Genomic DNA, 21,260 nt, shown 5'->3' with positions numbered 1-21,260 from the left:
TTGGAGTTTTCTACTTTCTTTTAATTGTCCTTGTCTTTCTTTACATGGATTCCCTTCTTTCTTTGGTTTGATAAATGTCCTTCAAATTAATGAGGGGATGACCTGAGGTTTACTTGATGGCCTGACAAACGTGTTCCTAGCTAAGGAAATTTTAGCAAAGCCTCATTAATCCGGTAGGGCAATGCACCATTCTGCAGAAGTGAATTATCTAATGAATGAAGGAAACCCAATCCTTAAGCAGTTTATATGAGTCTTTCTTTCTAAAAGTTTCTCTTTTCTCTGCTTTCTTAACCCGAGAGACTATTAATATAATATAATAATTTAAAATGGCTCAGAATCATCACTAATTATAATTTTTAAACTGCAAAGCAGTCTCTTTCCTATCACACACCATACTAAAACATAAATTGGAGTTGGATTTAAAAGAAATAAACAGGAAATAAAATTCTAAATGTATTACTAAAATGCGGGATAATTGTATAATTTTGGTATGGAGAGTGACTCCTTGAGCCCAAGGGAAAAACACTGACAGATTTGACTGCTAATATTTAAAAAGTTTTAACTGATGAAAAACACTGAGTGAAACTGATCACACAACAGATTAGGCAAGATATTTTCAACATGTATTATAGACAATGGATTACTATCCAAAATATATAAAGAATTCTTACCAAAAAAATTCAAAAAGATGAGCATATAGTAGAAAAATGAGCACAGAATACAGACAATTCATAGAAAAAAAAACTATAAATGGCCAGCAAACATGAAAAAGCATTCCATGTTACTAATAGGGAAACGCAAATTAAAACAATGGCGTGGAATTGTCCACTCAGCAGGATGGTAAAAACTAAATAGGACAACACCATCCTGTTCAGGAAAATGGACATGCTTATTCCTTGTTTACACAATGTACACTTCATAAATTGGTAAAGCAATTTTGGGAGGGCAATATGGCAATATCTAATAAAATGGTATATGCATATATAGTTTGACTCACCGTTCCATTTCAACAGCTGGGAATCTGTGCTGCGGAAATTCTAGTACATATGACCAAAATATATGTACAACAGTGTTAATTTTGGCATTATGTGAAGTAGTAAAAATATTGTGAAGTGCTTAAATGTCCGTCGGTGAAAGAATATTTAAATGAACTATAGAATATGATCCAGCTATTAATAAAGAAAGAAGGTATAGAATATCTCCAAGACATATTACTAAGTGGAAAATACAAGTTACAGTACACCTCATATAGTATGACCCACTTTATGAATGTCTTAACCTGTTTGAGCTGCTGTCACCGAATGCACAGACTGGATGGCTAGGCTTAAAAACAAGAGAAATTTACTTCTCAAGTTCTGGAGGCTGGGAAGCCCAAGTTCTAGGTGCCAGCAGATTCCATGTCTGGTAAGGGCTCATTTCGTGCTTCATAGCAGGCTGTCTTCTCGCTGTGTTCTCACATGGCAGCAGGAGTAAGGGAATTCACTGGGATGAACGTCTTTTATAACGGGCACTAGTCCCATTCACGAGGGCTTCATCCTCATGACCTAATCACGTCCTACAATCCACACCTCCAAATACCATCACACTGGGGATTAGGTTTCAACATACAAATCTGTGGGAGACACAACATTCAATCTATGGTAATGAAATCAAAACCCCCAAACTGTACATTTGTACATGTACATATATGTATTTCTGTAAAGAAAAAGACCCAGAAAGATCCCTGGCTGTTAACAGTGACTATTTCTAAGGAGGATGGAGGAAGTGGAGAGAGCAGAGATGAAGGGAAGTTCAAGGTATTTCAAGTTCTGTGAGACTGAGAACACATAAGGGGAGAGAGTGGAGAGGAGGAGGAAGAGAAAGTGGGGAGCAAGGACAGAAGACTGAGGTAAATCTTCTCAATGCAAAGGTAATGCAAAGGTAAATTCAAATCATCCTTGGAGTCAAAACAGCAGAGTAAACATGATTCAGTCAAAGTAGCAGGTTCAGAAGGCCGGGCTTCCTTACAGAGCTGTTAACTCATGGCAAAGAGAGCACCGTCAACCACAGATGCTGCTTTATAAGAAAGAAGGAACACTTTTTGTTCTTCTAGTTTCCTGTGGAGATTATGTGGATCTGGGGAGATATTTGGTTATTACTGTTTTGCTTCATTTCCTTTGCAGAAAGTTACGTGAATGAGAAAAAAAAAATAATAATAATATTCAAAGCTAAACCAGATGGGGAAAAAATCAGAAGGATTTATAGACTAGACTCTACTAAGGTTGCACATATTTTATTTTTAACTTTCTATGGAGGCAAGAGATTGAGGCACTAGGCAAATTGAGGAAAGTTTGGAGGTGTGTGCTCGAGGTTGTTTTTTGTTTTTGTTTTTGTCATCCCTTTAGAAAATGGATCGAACATTCTAAACTGAGAGAAATAAACTTTAAGATCGTGGAATTCAACCCTATGGTCCTCAAAGGAAAGATCAGACCAGACTCCGCGAGGCCTGAACTGCTCCAGCCTGTGAGTAGGGATCGCACATGTCGGGGATGGTTCTCGGTGAGACCTCGTTCGGTGCAGAGCGCCAGCCACTGGGAAGCACACAGAATGTTTTTGAAGCCTAGCAGTTTTAGATGTCCACCAAACTCTGCTTATTTATAATTCAAAAGCCACCTACTGCAGAAAGGATGTAAGATGGTTTACATAAACCATAATGAAGCTATGAAAGAAGAAACGAAGCGTAAGAAAATGCAGCATGCATTTATGTGTGTAAATACGCCTGTGGGGTGGGGGAGGGCCCGAGTTGTGAGGCCTAGAAAAATTATTCCCAGCCCAGAGGCAGTTGTGTGTACCGTGCCGGGACCTTACACTTAGCTCAGAGTATCCCAGCAGCTGAGGAAAAACGGTAACAAGGTGGATTATATACTTAAGAGTATTGACTAATACTTTCAGGAGACACCAACTTTCTTCCTGACATTGGGAATCTTAAGGTGTTTTACTGCAAGAGTTCTTACAAAAGGGACCCTCTTCTGCATAAAGAGTGGTGTTTTTGATGGCAGGTGTACAGAAAATGCAGCCCCCTTCTACATGTGATTATTGTTTAAATCCATCCTTGAAAATTAACTAAATTCGAAGCCCTCTGATGATAAGATCTTTTCCCAATTCCAGATATTTATTATCAAGAGTGCTAGCTGAGTTGGGACTTTGCATTATACAGTATTGTAGCTATTAAAACATTAAGACCCCCATCCTCAGCCCATGCTTCTCTGGCTTTTTTCTGGTTCAAGGAGCTAAGAGGGTGAACCTGTGTGTGTGATGTGATGACGTGTGAGATGAGCTCCACATGCGCACGCACATGTGCGTGTATGTATGAGTGCACGTATATGTGTGTGTGCGCACACGCACACGTGCGTTTATGTGTGCACTTGTGCACGCGCATGCACATGTGAGTTTATGTATGTGTGCACGTATGCGTGTGCGCGCACACATGTGCTGCATGTGTGTGCATGCACGTGTGTGTGTGTGCATGTGTGTGTGTATGCGCATGTGTGTTTAAGGCTGTTTTAGTTGACAGTAGTCAAATTACTGAGTGTAGAGGAAGGCAGGCAGTTTGTGGCCAGAAAGATTGACAGCCTCTGTGACTCCCGCTGCATCAGTTCACAGAGATGAAAGCGGGGACAGTCTCAGCAGTGGGGGGTTTGGATCTAGAAGAACTGCTGACCAGCGCTGGTTTCAGTCCCAGGGCCCAGGTAAACTGGGCACCAGGAAGCTCGGGCGAGGCCTCTTTGCAGCCTCTGTTTTATTCTGCTCCAGACCTGGAGCTGAGCAGAGGCCATGGTCAAAGCTGACCGCCCCCAGCACCCCTATTAGTCACTGGGCCTTCTGTCTCTTCCCCACCGTCACTGCTTTTGTTGTTTTAACAGCTGAACTTTGTTCGATTTTATCTCCCTCTGCTTATCCATCAACACGAGAAAGTCATCTATTTGGATGATGACGTAATCGTACAAGGTATGCTCACCGATGCCAAGAACACTCGGAAACAGAGCAGCTGATAAGTAGAATGACTGTCTCTTCATTTTTGAAATATCTAGTGGCTCAGTGATTTTGATTGCTTATTAAATTTGGGAGTATAGTGTTGTTGTTAATCAGGGAATACTTTGAAAACAGGGGTTGATACTTTTCTGGGACAATCCAGTTGACTTTCTGAGAGCCACTCTCTGATTGTCAAAATATGTAATAAGTAGCTTGTAAAAGCCTGTAATAGGTGGCCTTTCCTTTTCCTGCACGCCTAAAATGTAGGGGGATAAAGCCTCACTGACAACATTCTTAGAAGCGAGCTAAGTTTTAGTGTTAAATGTCACCTGCTCTCTCTCCCGCGTGCAAAATAAGACGAGCATTGGTGTGGTACATACACAGCAACAGAAATAAAGATATCTGACCAGTGTTGATCTGAGCTTATTATCAAGTGGCTTTTTAAATTGATATGACCTATTCTTATCAAGAAAATTGCCAAGCCACTTGAAACCATGGATCACATACTTTTCCCCCACAGCAAAATCAGTGATTGTTTAAGCTCGAAGGCTCTATCTAGCCCTAGAATGAGTGCTATACTATTGTTAACTCCTGGTGTTTGTGAATCCAGGGGACATCCAAGAGCTGTACGACACCACCTTGGCCCTGGGCCACGCGGCAGCTTTCTCAGATGACTGCGATTTGCCCTCCTCCCAGGACATACACAGACTTGTGGGGCTGCAGGTGGGCACATGTCTCGGGAATCCTCCCTTTGCCCCTTCTCCTCCCTGCACTTCAGAACGAGTGTCATCCTCACCTTGGAGAAGACTGGGGGACTGCTGGGAGGCGAACAGCCCGGGGCCTGGGCTTCCCATTCACATCCCAGCTCTGCTCCCACCGACTCCGGGGCAAGTTACTCACCCCTGCAAGTCCCGCTTTCCTTACCTGAAACATGGCAACAATAACATCTATTTGGTTGTGTTTTTGTGAGTTGTGATGAAATAACATGATGTCAAAGTGTCCAGTAAATGCTCCAGAAACGATGGTTGTTATCTAAGTCACTCGCAACCACATTCTATGGCAGAGATGGTGTTTTCTGTAAAAGTGACTCACTGAACCTTTGGTTCTGTTTTCAGAGTTTTGACCATTATTCCCCGCCCCACTCCTTTCAGTAGAGGAAAATACTGATCTTGTTCCAAGGTAAAGAGCTCCTTACCCTGGTAGAAATGAAGACAGTCGAACCCAGATGTAACACCGAAAGCAAAAGAATGGCTTTACAATACAAGATGCTATTACGAATCGAATGCTGTTCTTCAAAAAAAGTTCCAGGAAATAATTTTATATGTGTGACGTTTAAGCTGTGACACACTTTAAGGCCTAGGCCCTGGGGCCAGACCTGCCTGTCAAAATCTTGGCTCCATCACTTAGTAGCTTTGTGACCTTGGGCAAGTTACTTAATCAGTGGTTTTCTCCCTCATTTCTTTTTTTTTTTGGCTGATTGATTGATTAATTGATTGCTATGTTGGGTCTTCGTTTCTGTGCTAGGGCTTTCTCTAGTTGTGGCAAGCGGGGGCCGCTCTTCATCGCGGTGCGCGGGCCTCTCACTATCGCGGCCTCTCTTGTTGCGGAGCACAGGCTCTCAGACGCGCAGGCTCAGTAGTTGTGGCTCACGGGCCTAGTTGCTCCGCGGCATGTGGGATCTTCCCAGACCAGGGCGCGAACCCGTGTTCCCTGCATTAGCAGGCAGATTCTCAACCACTGCGCCACCAGGGAAGCCCTCCCTCATTTCTTAAATAGAGGTAATAACAGTATCAATACTTCTCTGGTAGGGTTATTGGGAGAGTTAAATTAGTTAATACATGTAAAGCTATTGTATGCAACTAATGAGGTAATGTGCGTGAAGTTCTTAGAACAGTGCCTGCACATAGAAAAGTGCTCAAATAGTTCCATTACATCCATGTTGTCTTTGAGCATCCCATGAGGTGGGTGAAATAGTGTGTCCTTCCTCATTTTACATTCACTCAAAACTAGCTATTGAGTGCTTGCTATGTGTCCGACACTGTTTTAGGTGCTAGTAACACAGCAAATAAAACTAAAATTCCGCCTTTGGGTAGCTTGCATTCTAGTGGGAAGAGGCGGTCAGCAAGCAAGTAAAATATTGAACAGAGGATCAGGGTGGAGGTGGGGTTGGATTTTAAGTTGGGTGATCAGGGAAGGCTCCACTGAGATGTTGTCACTGAGCCTACACCTGAAAGAACTGAGGCAACTATCTTAATAGATATTTAGGGGAAAAACATTTCAGAAGAGGTAACAGCAAATGCAAAGGTCCTGAGGCAGGGGTGTGTTTGGTGTATTAAAGGAACAAGGAGGTCAGAGTGGCAGAGGGGTCAAGGGGGAGAATAATAGAAGTTGGAGAGGTAATGGGGGCGGGGTAGATGGTGGAGGGCATGGCAGGCATTTTAGGGAGTCTGGGTTTTACTCTGAATGAGAGGGGAAGCCACTGGAGGGGCTTTGAGCAGATAAGTAACACTGAGACAGAGTGGGATTGAAAAGGGTGGAAGCAGGACACAGGTTGGGAGGAGCTGGCAGAAATCCAGTGAGTGGTAATTATGGTTCGGACCAGGAAGGTAGTAGAGACAGTAAGAAGTGGTTGGCTTCTGGGGACTCTCCAGGTGGTCCCGTGGTTAGGACTCCACGCTGTCACTGTTGAGGGCCCAGGTTCGACCCCTTGTCGGGGAACTAAGATCCCACAAACCACGTGGCACGGTCAAAAAGCCAAAAAAGTGGTTGGCTTCTGAATATATTTTGGAAGATGGGACGGACAGGATTTGCTGAGATCTGGATGAAAAGTGAGTGAGGAGGAGGAGTCTAGGATGACCTAATGACCTTAGGTGTTCTGTCAAACTGGAAGGATGGAGTGGACACTGAGGTAGGGCAGGTTGTAGGGAAGCAGGTTTGGGATAGGCTTGGGATCAGTTTTGGGATGTAAGGAGAGCTGCCTCACTAAGCACCCACAAGGACAAATAGAGTTGGCAGATGTAGTGGAGCTGGAAATCCAGAGGAGAGGTCCGGGCTGTCTACACGGAGAGATTTAGAGCCATGAGACAAGATGAGGCTGTCTAGGGAGTTGATGCTGCAGAAAGGAGCAGATGCTGGACATGAGACTAGGGGCACTCAGTTTTTAGAGGTTGGGGAAACAAGAGAAAACTGGGAAAGGACTCCAGGAAGTGGCCAGTGACACAGGAGGAAGCCCAGGTGCTGCATGATGGTCTCAAGAAAGTGGTTATTTTCCAGAAACAAAAGATTCCTTGGTCAAAAGCACACATATCCTCTTCCTTTATAGAACACGTACATGGGCTATCTGGACTACCGGAAGAAGACGATAAAAGACCTTGGCATCAGCCCCAGCACTTGCTCTTTCAATCCTGGTGTGATTGTTGCCAACATGACGGAATGGAAGCACCAGCGTATCACCAAACAGTTGGAGAAATGGATGCAAAAAAATGTGGAGTATGTGTGGCCCTCTACCAGTTTTTCCATGCTTGGGAGTAAAATTATTCCATTAATTTTCTATGCATAGCTCAGGGGTTAGAAACATTTCAGACATCTGAGGTCAGATTTTCTTACAGAGGCACTGTTGAGAAAAAAAGGGAGCAGTGGATGAAAAATGCATTCTCAAACGATATGTCATAGGAGGTGAGATCCTGTGCAATCCCTTATTATACAAACATTTTCTAATAAATTGTTTAGTAATGTGATTTTTAAACCTTCTCCCAGAATTCTAGTGAACCTTTTTGACTGCAAATCATTTATCTTAGTCGAGTTTCTCCTTCTTACATAGATTTATTTTTAAGAATTATTTTATAAAGTCAACTTTTTAAAAAATAACACTTAACATTTAATGACACAGCCTTAAAATTTATAATGCATGCATTGACAGAATTCCAAAAACTAATTTATAAATTCACAATACCAATTGGAAATTTTAACATACTTCTCTCAGTAAATGATAAAGACTAAAAATTAGAAAGCTTATAGAAGAGTTGAACAAGACAATTTACAAGCTTCATCTTTATACATATTGATAATATAAGACATTTTAAATATCAAAGAACTCTTATAAACTACCTTTTTATTGTAAATTAATTAAATGCAATATCATTAGCAAAAGAAATATGATGGGGAAAACATTATAGGCCATGTTTGAAATTCATAGACAGAAGATAGTATTCCAGAAGAGCAGGTTCAGGAAGATATTTCAACATTTTAAGGAAGGGAGAGAACAGGTATTATACCTGTATGGGTTAGGGGGTAAGCCTACAACCAACCAGTCAAAGGCCCTGTGAGTCTGGTTCCTGGAGACATCAGAGCAATTGATCCTTGTACTGATCCCACTGTACTGAGCTCAGGAACATACCTGGACTAAACTCATGTTGGCCTGTAGGGGTTGAGGGAGATGCCTGAATGTACTGTACTGAATTGCTCTCAGTAATAATATTATATATTATATAACAATAAGTTTGATGATCTCAGGCATATATTCCAACTAGCCTATGCTCAGACTTCCTCTGGCCTGTTAAGATTGAGAATGCTGGGTTTCCTGAACAGTGATATTACCCTCATTCACTTACGACATTATAATCCATAACTGCAGGATCTTAGGGTGTGGAAATTTGCCCTTCCATCTGTCCTGGAAAATGTGCTGTGTATCCTGACATCGCTAACTTCCTTAAGGATCCTTTAGAAAAATGAATCCAGCTTGATTTCCTAAAGCAATGTCTGTGTTTGGTCTTTCGTCAGTTTAAGCCCCCAATGAAATTTATCAAGTCCTGTTTGTAAAGTCAACTTTTTAAAGACTGAATTTTTTAGATCAACTCTAGAATTTTTTTTTAATTAATTTATTTTTGGCTGCATTGGGTCTTCGTTGCTGCGTGCGGGCTTTTTCTCTAGTTGCGGCGAGTGGGGGCCACTCTTCGTTGCGGTGCGCAGGCTTCTCATTGTGGTGGCTTCTCTTGTTGCGGAGCACGGGCTCTAGGCACGCGGGCTTCAGTAGTTGTGGCACGCAGGCTCAGTAGTTGTGGCTCGCGGGCTCTAGAGTGCCGGCTCAGTAGTTGTGGCGCACGGGCTTAAGTTGCTCCGCGGCATGTGGAATCTTCCGGGACCAGGGCTCGAACCCATGTCCCCTGCATTGGCAGGCGGATTCTTAACCACTGCGCCACCAGGGAAGTCCTAGATCAACTTTAAAATATGCATAATACATTGACTGACTTAAAGCTAAAAAAAGTAAAGTAAAATAAAGATTGAATTTTTAAATCATTTTTCATCATTGAAGTATTAAGAGAGAAAATAAAAATAACACAACCACTATTATCATGGCATTGTATATCCTGTCCATCTTTTTTATCTGGATATTTTTAATATTATCATAACCTTGAATTTGTGAGTAAAGTCATTCTAAATAATGTAGGATCAGAATTTGGGATCTTCGAAGTTTGCCATAAAAAGGCCTGAGAAGTAAAATGGCAAAATATTAACACTGTGTGAATCAGGGTAAAGTATATGGGAGTTCATGGTATTCGTCTTACAATTTTGTGTAGGTTTAACAATTTTCAGAATAAAAAGTTGGAGAAAAATGAAAGACCATAGACTTATTATATAGTGAGGGACTGTCTTACACCTTTTAAAATGATTAGATTCTACTTCATCTGAGTCTGTGGGACTCCAGGACAAATGTTGCTTTTCTATTCTGTTTCTTAGGGAAAATCTCTACAGCAGCTCCCTGGGAGGAGGGGTGGCCACCTCCCCAATGCTGATTGTGTTTCACGGGAAATACTCCACCATCAACCCCCTGTGGCACATAAGGCACCTGGGTAAGTATTTCAGAAGAACACCAGTGTGCATTTTATAGACCCAGGGAGCACCAAGGTGAAGAGCGTGTGCTATTGCACCAGCTTCCTCAGTTCAAATCCTCCAGGTGACCTTGGAGGTGACCTTGGACACGTTACTTAAGCCTCAGATTCTGCAAATGCAGGTGATAAAAATGACCTGAGAGGTGTGTTTCTAGGAATTCAGGAAAAGCAATTAGACTCATGCTTAGCATATAGTATGTGCTTGCTAAACATGAACTATTGTTACGATGGAACTTTCACTGTCAGAACTTTTTCACATGCCTTTATTGCCCTCTTGCAGTAGCCCATAGTGGACAAAACCAAATGAATAAGCATAACAGCTTATGATGAATTTAGATAGCCAGCAATTTCTCTTTTAAAAAGAAGTTGTTTAATGACTGTGCACTACGTGAGTCCCTCAAGTCTTTTATTCACTCTTCACTACAGGAGTACAGGCTCTGGGGTATGGACTGGAGTCCCAACTCTGCTCTTTTCTATGACCCTGGGCAAGTTACTCAAGCTCTCTGTGCCACAGTTTCTTCACTTGTAAAAGGAAGCTAAAGGAACCTTATGTTTTTACGAGGAACAAATTACCTAATATGTGTAAACTGCTTAGAACAGAGCCTGGCACAGAAGACATTCACATTCATTCAAACATATGGCCACAACCCATTAGCCAAAACCACTGGGCCAGATCTGTTTAGAAATGTAGAAAGGTTTTGAATTTTTAAAAGGTAATGTTGTGCACGTACTTACATTATGCAGTACCCTGAGAGGGTTATAGATTTTGCTGCCAAAGAAGTTATTAAAAATCTTTTTGTTTTCAGACATTTGGGGATTGATTATTTTAGAACTGGAGACAATGGATTGTGGACTTATATTTACCAGGTGCCCATACACTGCCAAGCCCTGGGCTAGGCTCCAGGGATAGACGTGAACATTACTTCTCTCAGAACAATCCTGCAAGGTGATATGTCCCCTACTCTCCCTTGTAAAAGGAAGGACAGACAAAACTGTGGAAGTTGGGTTACTGTCTCCTCTGAATGATGCTGTATAGATTTGCTTCTGCCTCACCAGAATCTCCCGATTTTTCTGAGCATCCATATGCATACAAGGATGACATGGGGACATTAAGGACACTAATATTCTGTCTGATTCGCTTTATAGTAATGTTGGGTTCACTGTTATGTCAAACATCAACATTTCCATGTGATGAGTGTGTAGAAAATCCCATCAAAGTGGAATATCTATGAAAATGTTTTGTAGGAACAGCTATGTGGAGCTTAGATCGGTAGGGTTAGAGTAGTTTCTGATCTTGGAACAGAGACTCAGAATTACATTTTATGAACCATCTAACTTATTGACAAGTAGGAAGGGGCAGAATCTTCCCAAGGGAGAGAAGCCATTTTTCCTTGTAGAACAGAGCCTACATCTCTGCTGAACGTTTTGGAATCAGGGATGGTCTGCAAAGTAAAGCTACACAGAAATCATTTGAAAAATGATTCCGTTTTAGAGTTTGTTGAAAGCAGAAAGCAGTGTAACACTAATGGGTATTAAGTTTGGGTCTAAACAGGTAGGCTTAAGATTTTTAAAATTTATGAAATTTATTTAGCTAAGAGCAAAACTGCAAGCCCCTACAGAGTCCTTCAGTCGTGGGGCTGAGAGACAATGTCCTACTTCCTGGAGACTTCCCACGTGAAGGCTCTGCTCCCCAGATGAGCATTTCCTTGTATAGATTCTTTGGAAGTTGATAATTATTCCAATTATGCTACTATAGCCCAAACACCTAGCTCCTCTTCTGCAACTCCCTGCACAGCTATGTTTATGAATAATGAAAGAAAGGTTTGGAGGGGGGTGTTTCCCTCTTACATCATATGTTAAAACGAGAATAATAATATTCTAGCTATTCATCCTCTCTTGACTCAATGGACTTTCAGTTGTTTTTTTTAAAAATACCACATTCTCTTTCCTAGAAAGAAAATGTAACATGATAGGGATATTTAAAAAATTTATATTCACAAGATCTTAATGTACTTCTGGAAGAGATATTCTAAAAATATTCTGATCAATAACAATATCAAAGTAAATGCGTAGTCTCTAAGCGATTACTTATGAGGAGAGTAATATTCAAATGGAGGCAGCTGTTTGTTAAAAAGTAGATCTCATTCTCAGTCACATTTTATAGGGTAAACACAAGACTGTTTAAAAGAAAATGCTGCCATATTAAGGACGGAAAATGCAGAGAAACAAGAACTATAAACTCTGGGTGGGAGTGAAATTAATACAAAATCTTTGGGGAACAATTCGACAATATCTCTTATCAAAATTTATAAGGCACAGACCCTTCAATCTAGCAGTTCCATATACAAGATTTTATCCTACAGATATTGTCTATACAAGATATGCATAGAAGACTGTTCATTGTAGCATTGTTTATGCTTGTGAAGGGATAGAAACAGCCTAAATGTCCTTAATAAGAAACTCACTCAACAGTCATATATCCATTCTACGCAGTCATTAAAAATGATTCAGTGAAGTCACATGTGCTGCTGTGCAAAGTTTTCCAAGACAGTAATTTTAAAAGGCAAGGTACAAAAAATACACACACACACACACACACACACTGGTATACAGGTAGAACATTACTGGAAGAATTTCACGAGAAACTCTTTAACAGTGGTTATTTTGGAAAATTAGGGTAGATGGTAAATTCTTCATTGCATACCCATTGATTTGTCTGATTTTTTTTTTTATGATGAACTTGTATTGAATTTTTAATATAAAATTTTAATTTCCTAACAAACCTATTACTTTCCTCTAAACACAATGAAGGCTGGAATCCAGATACCAGATATTCGGAGCATTTTCTGCAGGAAGCAAAACTACTCCACTGGAATGGAAGACATAAACCTTGGGACTTCCCTAGTGTTCACAACGACTTATGGGAGAGCTGGTTTGTTCCTGACCCTGCAGGGATATTTAAACTCCATCATCCTAACAGCTGATATAACACGACATTTTAAATATTTCCTGTATAAATAATGTGGAATTGTCCATTTGTAGCCTACCATACCACTGTTCTTCATGAACAGTACCTTTGATACAAATGATCCACAAAAACAAAAAACCCTACTGTGTACAAATAGTACCTTGAATCATATAGGTATTGATTTACTTCCTTAAGTACAAGTGGCAATTATAAAAGATAATGTGAGTGAAACATACTATTGGGAAGAAATAAACCCAGATAGATTTCAGCAATCAATTTGCTTAACTCTGAATGAAAATTATAGCCACAAATTTAAAAAATTTCTAAATGTATTTTTCACATGTAGATATTTTTTAACAGGTTGACAGTCTTGTCTTGGGTAGAACAGTATATTACATTTAAAACATGAAATGTCTGAAAAAATAAAATATTCATAGATTTTTAATGATTTTCATTATATATTATTCTACATGTTAAATATAGTAGAAGACAAACTGATCTCAGGTTAACATGGGGAAAGAATACCAGTAAGTCTTGCTAAAGAAAACAATGCAACTTAAGGATAATCATCTTCAATATTTTTTATTGTAAAAATCATCAGATTTTCAAATGAATTTTAAAACTTTTTAAATATTATTTAATGAAAAAGTCTCATATTGTTGTGTATAGGGTATATCAACATTTACTGTTCATCTGTCATATTTAATGAAAAACACCATTATTGTATGCTTGAAAAAAATCTTCAAACCCATTCTCTCGTGCGTGTCCATCATAATTTAAAAGGTATTTTCTCCACTCAAAAAAAAAATCCATGTAAGGCTGTAATTGTTAAAAACCAAAGTAATACCTAGTTACATGCTTTACAGAGTCCCAGGAAAAAATAATTAAATTGTTCCTAATCCCTGATGCAAGGCACTTCAAAGCACCTGCACAAAACATCCATGTAAACAGCAGTACAGTACGTGATTTAAATAACACGAATGACTTTTACACAGCTTTACCTAGACTAAAGGAAAAATAAAATCCATCATAGCTACAGCTAAAAAAGCATGTTAAGATTCACAACAATAATTTGTATCTCTTATTACAAAAAAAACAGGCTATATAACCTTTTAGAAAAAAAAACAAAACCTCATAAATATTTTCATATCAAGAAACAGCATGCTCCCTGGGTAGGTATAAAATCAGAATATTCAGAAGTGATCAGGATAAATGCAACTGGCATTTCTGAATACCCAGCTTTGATATCCACCAGGCCTAGTAGTCTGGACTATTTGTAGCACCATGGAAAATGCATTAGAAAATCACAAAGGTACATTACTTCAAAGTAACCTGGCCATGAAGTTCACTTAGTCCACAGTAACAAATAGCAATGATGAAGAGAAAGAATTTTTAAAAATTACTGGCTTATTCGATTTACCTAGCAAGAAAAATCCTGTATTATTTATTTTAGTACATCTCATGTACATAAAGCACCAGTTTAAATAAGATTATCAAACACCTCCAGCATCTTGTTACTCGATCTGAAAGTTCATTTCTCATCATTTCCATGTTACATGCTTAAAGCCAAGGAGGATAAAATTTGAATGGTGATAGATACTGAGAGAGAAATTCAGTTCCTTCCCTATCAAATGTATGTCTCTCAAGTAAAACACAGATGAAGTAGCAAAATTTAAAAGGTCTTCTGCACTCTCTGGAACTTACCGTCCCAGCAGAATAGTTTCTGCCTACTAGAGGACCAGCACGTGGGGGTGAGAGGGCCAAAGCCAGGGCTCATGGCCCTGACATGTAAGGCCGGGTTAGCCTTGCTGCTGCAAGGCCATACTCTCCATTTCTACTACCAAGCAACTCTCACAGACGCTCACCACTGGTAAAGCAAGGAGGTCTGAGTGTGAATACAACTCAGGAAGCCCATCAAACACCACTAAAAACTACCAAATGAGACTCCGCTGAGGGTTAACCTCACAGATGAAAATCAGCACATTTGCCTCTTTACCAGTGGGAATCTCATCATCAGCACGCCCTTCTTACGCACGAAAGGGATAACGGTGCGTCTAAGTTTACGCACAGTTAATAATCAAGTGTAAATATGCAGACTCTTTCATTTTTAAATCACAGGTTAAAAGTGACTCCCAAAAGAAAATCAATTTCTTCATAAATGAAAGATAGTTTATAAAAAGCTGGAATGATGATTAATTCCAATACAAAAACTCATACACAAAAAACTCCACTTTCTCCTTCCAAAGTACTTAGGTCCGTAAGTAGTTCTACTGTACCATGATTACATCACCAGAGTAAAATATGAATAAAATACTTCAGTTAACAAACCACTTTGAGGTGGTGTCAAGAGGGCCACTTCTTGACAACTGCATTAAAACTGCAGCATTTAAGCAGGGCTGAGAAACACCATTCTTAAGCATGGTTTCCTTCTTCCTGTTCTTGCATCCCACAGTGATTATTAAAGGAAGGAATCTGGTCTGTAAATGACTGGGTCATCCACTGCCCATTGGGAATGTCACTGAAAGTTGATCCTCCACTGTCAGCCACTGGCGGGGGGGAAGGGAGGAAGAATGTTAGTTTATTCTATTTAAAAGCTTTAAATGATCTAATTAGGAGATTTTAACAGTCCAGTGAAGGAGAGCTGTTATTAAAATAGTTAAGCAAGCTTCTTGAATACAATTGTAAATTTCTATTCTATTTTAAGATACGGACTGATAAATCCTCATTTGTTATTCAAGGAGGGAAATGCACTTAGGATGACTTGGAGTCAGTGACTTAAAGAAAATGAGCTGTAAAAGCTTGTGAAGTTAAACGCCAAATAATCATCGAATTTTCACTCTAAGTCACTAAATAGATTTTTGTATTTCCGTTCCCATTCTTCAGTAATTTACTCTCTCTAAAAAAACTTTTTTCCCCAATCCGGGCAAAACCGAGTCTTTGAAAGAAACAAACAGACGGAGGGGACGTACTCAGCCCATCTGAGGAGAAGCTGCAGGGTTCACTACTGCACGGATTTTCACTATAAGCGCCACCGTACGCTGCTTCATAACCCGGATCATACTTCTCTTCCTTCACAGCCATCTTCTTTGCATCCTCTGTGAGAAGGGTAAAAGGGATTTAAAACTGATTTTGTATAACAATTTTGAAGAGAGCTTTATTCAGAAATTATCGTGAACAAATCTTTTTCTTGAATTTCACATCTGAGACACAACTTCCGCTTTGAACTCTTTGTAACATAAACCAAATTAACTCATAAAAGCTGTCAAAACCTATTAGATTTAATTTTAGGTGAGCTACACTGCTTCTTGGCTCCTCAACATCTGTAGGAGCCCCCAGATGAGACAGGAAGTCCTCGGTAAAAGGATTTTAATAGTGACTAACACCTGTTATCAGAGCACTCTGGCTGCCAATATAATTGTTTTCTTTTCTCCTGCTTAATTTAAAATTCACAACACACTTTCTATAATGTAGACATCCATGAAATGAACAACAGGAGTGATAATGGTAACATACCTTGGGCTAGCCGCAGGTCAAATGTATATTGCACCTCTTGAACTTCTGTGTTTCGCTCAATGCCTTTCAACTGATCTCTTAAGTCTTTCAGCTTAATGTAGTAATGAACTTTGTCCTGGGCTCGAGGAAACTGAGCACATCTTGCACTGGATGATGGCATAACATAGCAGAGCTAGAATCATAACATTTTGTAGTTATAGAAATCTTACAAGTCTATTGAATCTACTCATCTTGAGATTAGAAAATCTTTCTTTGGGTTAATAACTTGATACTTATCATATAAATATATGCAAAATCAATAAAAGTAGCTGTGTTTGAGTTCAAATTTGTAATATTTACTTAGTACAAAGTCAATAAATCAAAAACAATGAGGCTTCCCGCCTCCCCCAGTGTTCGTACAAAACGACATATAAGTATACAATGAAAAGTCTTTCCTCCAAATTCTGTTTTTATCCACCTAGTTCTCTTTTCCAAGGGCAATCAATTGCTAGTTCCAGAGGTTTTCCATGAATATACAATCAAATAAACGTATCTGATATATGTACTCTCCCTCACCCCTTTTAAAAACACACAAATGGTAACATGCTCTATTCCCTATCCTGCACCCTGCTTTTTTTACTCAACAATGTATCTCAGAGATAATTCCGTATCAGGTATCCATATCAGAGTAAAACAAGCTTCCTTTTTTATAGCTGTGTAGTAGTTTCATAATTTAACCAGAGCCCACCTGTGGGCATTTAGGTTGGTTCCAATCTTTTAATATTATAAGCTGTAGTGAAAAACCTTGTATATATTTAATTTTGAATATGTGTGAGTCTATCTGTTGGATAAATTCCTAGAAGTGGAATGGCTAGGAAGAAAGATATTTGCATTTATCATTTTGGATGATGATGACAAATTGTCCTTCACAGAGCATAATGTATATCAGGATATATATATCTTATATAAAAGAGTGAGGCTGCTGAATTATGGACTTTCCAGTTGCAATTTTTTACAATTTTTAAATTGGCCTCTATACCATATATTACAGAAAAATAACCAAACCGTTATTCACTTATTTTGTTTTGTTTATGCAGCATTTAGAAAATCCTGATTTAGAAAGATATGTAGGTGCAAACGCTACCAGGTTTTGTAATAGCACAGTTTCCAAGCTCAAGACAGTCTTCGATTAAAGTGATCCAGAAACTTGAAAAAGTAGATTTTTTTCAAAGCTGGATCACTAATATCATCAATAACTCTGAATACTTCATGATAAAGAATAAATTTTATAAGATAAATGCACTCACAGATCATTGTAAGAGCTAAAACTACCTATCTTGATATGATTCAGGTTCACTTATTATTGCACTACTCTGATCACACATCCAAGAGACATACCTGAGCCTCATCTGGCATTTAAGGGACAATAATGCAGTACTTTATAGGAAGTAGTGAACTCATCTGTACAATTTTACCCAAGTAGACAAGGGTAGGCCGCAATTTAAAGAATGACCAGTGCTACAACCTACTTTATCAATCACATATTTATTAGTTAAAAACAGAAGAAATTTAAAAAGAAGTTAAAATATATATTGGTGGCAGAAACTTTATTCTGAGGTCTCCACAAAAACTTGTCAGCACGTTGGCTTCTTGTCATTTAAAATGCTGTCTGTAACACAGAGGTCTGTGCATGTGTATTTTTATTTTAGAAGTTGTAAACAAAACTTAAAACTATATTTAAGAAGCAAACTTTGAATCAAATGTCTGCAGAAACTCCACAGAAATTATAGAGTTTGAAAACCAATGTGTTATTTCATGATGCCTTTATGTATAAAGACAATAGCACCAAATGCCATGATGCCTTTATGTATAAAGACAATAGCACCAAATGCCAGTCAGGTTGGCTGGATGCCTGTCTGCAACGGGGCTGTTCTGTTTATATGGCTCTAACGTGAGACTGGGCCAGGATATATAAACGGGGGGTGATTAGCAGTTTCACTAATCGGGATCATGTCTATATTTACATGTTTGTTTCACAACTGAATAAGGGCTAACCCACTTGAATTTGACAAGAATATGCCATTAAATATATTTTGAATGAGCTTGTGAGCCAGCTCCTCTCGATATTTTAGCCAAATAACATAACTAACATAATGTCATAAAGACATTTATCTGACAAATGTTTCTTTTTCTAATAAAACTATAACAGTATCTGAATTAATTTGCAACTATTATTTCAAGTTGATATGTAGATATTATTCCACAAAATACAGTGGTTTTTTTTCACAGCATAAATTAAAAATGGACAGAACAAATAAAAAGGGGAAACTAGCTAGAGAAAATTCGTATTTAGTTGATTTACAAATGCAGTTTTAAGGACTTACAGTTTCTGTGTCTGGGATCTTATGCGGTTGAAGTCCAAATTCTAAGTTCTTAACTTTTATTCCAAAAACTTCCTTACTAAAAATGTCATAAATACCTAAAATGAAATACAAGCATATTTACATTGCCCATAACGTTAGCCAAGAAAAAAGATAAAATTTAAAAGTAAATCTTACATTTTCCATTAAACACTGCTATTCGTGGCTGATATTTCTGTAATTTCTGCACTAGAATACGTCCTCCTTCACGAAATTCTTTACTAAAATCGAATTAAAAAGTAGTCAAAATATAAATATGGCAATATTTATAATACGCTAAATTCAGATAGCTTTCTATAAAAGATCAAATCATATAACGGTTAAGCTCAGCTTAAACTAGATACATAGGATCCTCCTAGAGTACATGAGGCACCCAGCATGACCAAGGTTCCAACCAATAAAACCGAATGTTATGCAATCACCTGGAAAGATCCTTGCTGCCTGGTGTTGTCCTTTCCACCATATTGGTAAATCCAATACCATATTTTCCTGGTAAAGTGTGATCATCCATGTGATTCAGTTGGACCTCACTCAGCCCTGACATAAACAGACACTTCCCTGTGAAAAAGAGAGTTCAGTTTATTTCTGTAGAAGGTCAAAGGTTTTTCTGCCCCGTGTATTGATGTGGGTCTACTCTTGAAATTAAAAAAAAAAAAAAAGATTTCGGATATTTAAAAAATTATAACATAGGTCAAATACCATACCAAGCAATTACTATGGGCTGGGTACTGTGCTAAGTCCTTCACATGGATTACCTCATTTAATTGTCGTAACTGAAATATTACTATTGTTTATCTCCTTTTTACAGGGGGTCAAAGTAAATGCTTGTTGAGTACACAGCTAGTCAGTGTAGTAAACTTCGACACTGTTTGTTTAGCTTTCTAATAACTGGAAGTACCACCACCTGCCCCTGGAAAACCCTAAACAGATAAACATACACCAATGGACTCAGGGCATGTAAGCATCTTGACAGTGGAGAAAATGAAAAGTTCAAACTTCTCTAGAAATTTTGTTTTCAAATAATGGAGACAACATGTTATTAGTTCCAAAAATACATTACTGTCATTTGTACTAAAGGTTTTTAATGCTGTTTACTTAATCAGCTAGTGTTTCCTGATTGTCTACTGCACGCCTTGTCTATTAGGCAGTGTTATAATAGATAAGACGATTTATATATAGGACAATACAACAGGAGTTATACTTGGTTTTAAAGCTCACTCTACAAGTATGAAGGTCTTCAGTACTAATTTCTGCTAGATACAAAGCATGTGTGGAGAACGTCTCCAATCAGAGTCTCTCTTAACTATTACAGCTTGATTGCCAATGCATTTCATTTCTCCTAGGAAATAAGATGAGCAGAAATCTGGAAAGGTAAGTATTCTGTCTGTACTGGTACAATGATGTACTATTGTTACTATTCTGTAGATAACAGAATAGTAACAAAAAAGAAAAATCATTTTAAAAAAAGGTGTTAAAACTCACTGAAAACAACTCAAACCAAAGAGAAAGTACTCCTTTTTCATGCCCCTCCACTCTTATACACCAAAATGTTAACAGCGTCAGATCATTTCAAACCTTTTATTTTTGTGTAAAAACACATAGAAAAGATGTATTATATTTACTCAACCATAGTTTCTTTTTAAAAAACACAATTTGGTTTAAAAAAACAAGACCCAAACTATTAACAAGAATATCTAGTTTAAAAGTAAAATATTAAAAAAGGTAACCACAGGGACTTCCCTGGTGGTCCAGTGGCTAAGACTCCATGCTCCCAATGCAGGGGGCCTGGGTTCGATCCCTGGTCAGGGAACCAGTTCCCACATGCTGCAACTAAGAGTTCGCATGCCACAACGAAGATCCCACATGCGACAACGAAGACCCCGTGTGCTACAACTAAGACCTGATGCAGCCAAATAAATAAATATTTTTAAAAATAAAAAAATAAAGAAAAAAGGTAACCACTTACAAAAATGGTTTCCAGGTCCAGGGTAATGATGCCCTTTGTAAGCAGCCATTAGTCCTGGGTTTATGCCGATCTACAAAACAAAATGTTTGTACATTTTAGTCTTGAAAAGTAGGCTTAAGTCTTAGGGCTTCCATGGAGGAGTGGTGGATAAAACTGAATTGATTAAAATAAAAAGCTAATCTAGCATCAGAAGCTATTGCTCTATCAAGTACCAACTCTTGACCTGAACAAAGTATTCCATTTTGAGGAAAGAGACTTCCTTTATATTAAAAGTTTTGGTGTTGTTTTTAAAAACCAGTTTGACTCTCTCATATCCCCAGCAGCCTCACCCCCAACTGGGCTGGAAAGAGAGAGGAGCTGGAGCAATCAATCAACCTGAGCCCAGGTCCAGCCACAAGTTTGCTTCTCAACTCCCAACAAGCAGCTGACTCCACATCGTCTACACAGTTGTTTCCATGCTGATGTTTCTTACAGTTATTGATAAAAATCAAAGTTCAAAATCAGTGTTATCAATT

At 38.7% G+C, this 21,260-nt stretch overlaps 2 protein-coding genes across 10 annotated transcripts in view; one reads left to right on the top strand and one right to left on the bottom strand.

Annotated features, from left to right (window-relative positions):
- Positions 1-13,607, top strand: part of GLT8D2 (glycosyltransferase 8 domain containing 2) — a 57,100-nt gene extending 43,493 nt beyond the window's left edge. For 6 of the 7 annotated variants that reach the window (XM_059936784.1, XM_059936787.1, XM_059936788.1 and 3 more), the window contains 6 exons: positions 2,385-2,502; positions 3,903-3,987; positions 4,622-4,734; positions 7,334-7,500; positions 9,748-9,860; positions 12,711-13,605. In XM_059936784.1, the coding sequence (XP_059792767.1) occupies positions 2,385-2,502; positions 3,903-3,987; positions 4,622-4,734; positions 7,334-7,500; positions 9,748-9,860; positions 12,711-12,883 (769 nt within the window). In that variant the 3' untranslated portion in view covers positions 12,884-13,605. Of the gene's footprint in view, positions 1-2,384; positions 2,503-3,902; positions 3,988-4,621; positions 4,735-7,333; positions 7,501-9,747; positions 9,861-12,710 lie in introns of all 7 variants that reach the window. The other variant, XM_059936789.1, reaches the window with a different exon arrangement.
- The window catches only part of TDG (thymine DNA glycosylase), a 33,425-nt gene continuing 25,595 nt past the window's right edge, over positions 13,431-21,260 (bottom strand). For all 3 annotated transcript variants that reach the window (XM_059936781.1, XM_059936782.1, XM_059936780.1), the window contains exons 4-10: positions 20,746-20,815; positions 19,202-19,337; positions 18,918-19,000; positions 18,744-18,838; positions 16,381-16,552; positions 15,837-15,962; positions 13,431-15,413 (exon numbers count right to left, since the gene is read on the bottom strand). In XM_059936781.1, the coding sequence (XP_059792764.1) occupies positions 15,280-15,413; positions 15,837-15,962; positions 16,381-16,552; positions 18,744-18,838; positions 18,918-19,000; positions 19,202-19,337; positions 20,746-20,815 (816 nt within the window). In that variant the 3' untranslated portion in view covers positions 13,431-15,279. The remainder of the gene's footprint in view (positions 15,414-15,836; positions 15,963-16,380; positions 16,553-18,743; positions 18,839-18,917; positions 19,001-19,201; positions 19,338-20,745; positions 20,816-21,260) is intronic.

Source organism: Balaenoptera ricei, chromosome 10 (assembly GCF_028023285.1).
Source record: "Balaenoptera ricei isolate mBalRic1 chromosome 10, mBalRic1.hap2, whole genome shotgun sequence".
In the NCBI taxonomy this organism is placed as follows: domain Eukaryota; kingdom Metazoa; phylum Chordata; class Mammalia; order Artiodactyla; family Balaenopteridae; genus Balaenoptera; species Balaenoptera ricei.
Note: the sequence above shows the minus strand (reverse complement) of the source record. Positions and strands in the feature narration are given on the sequence as shown.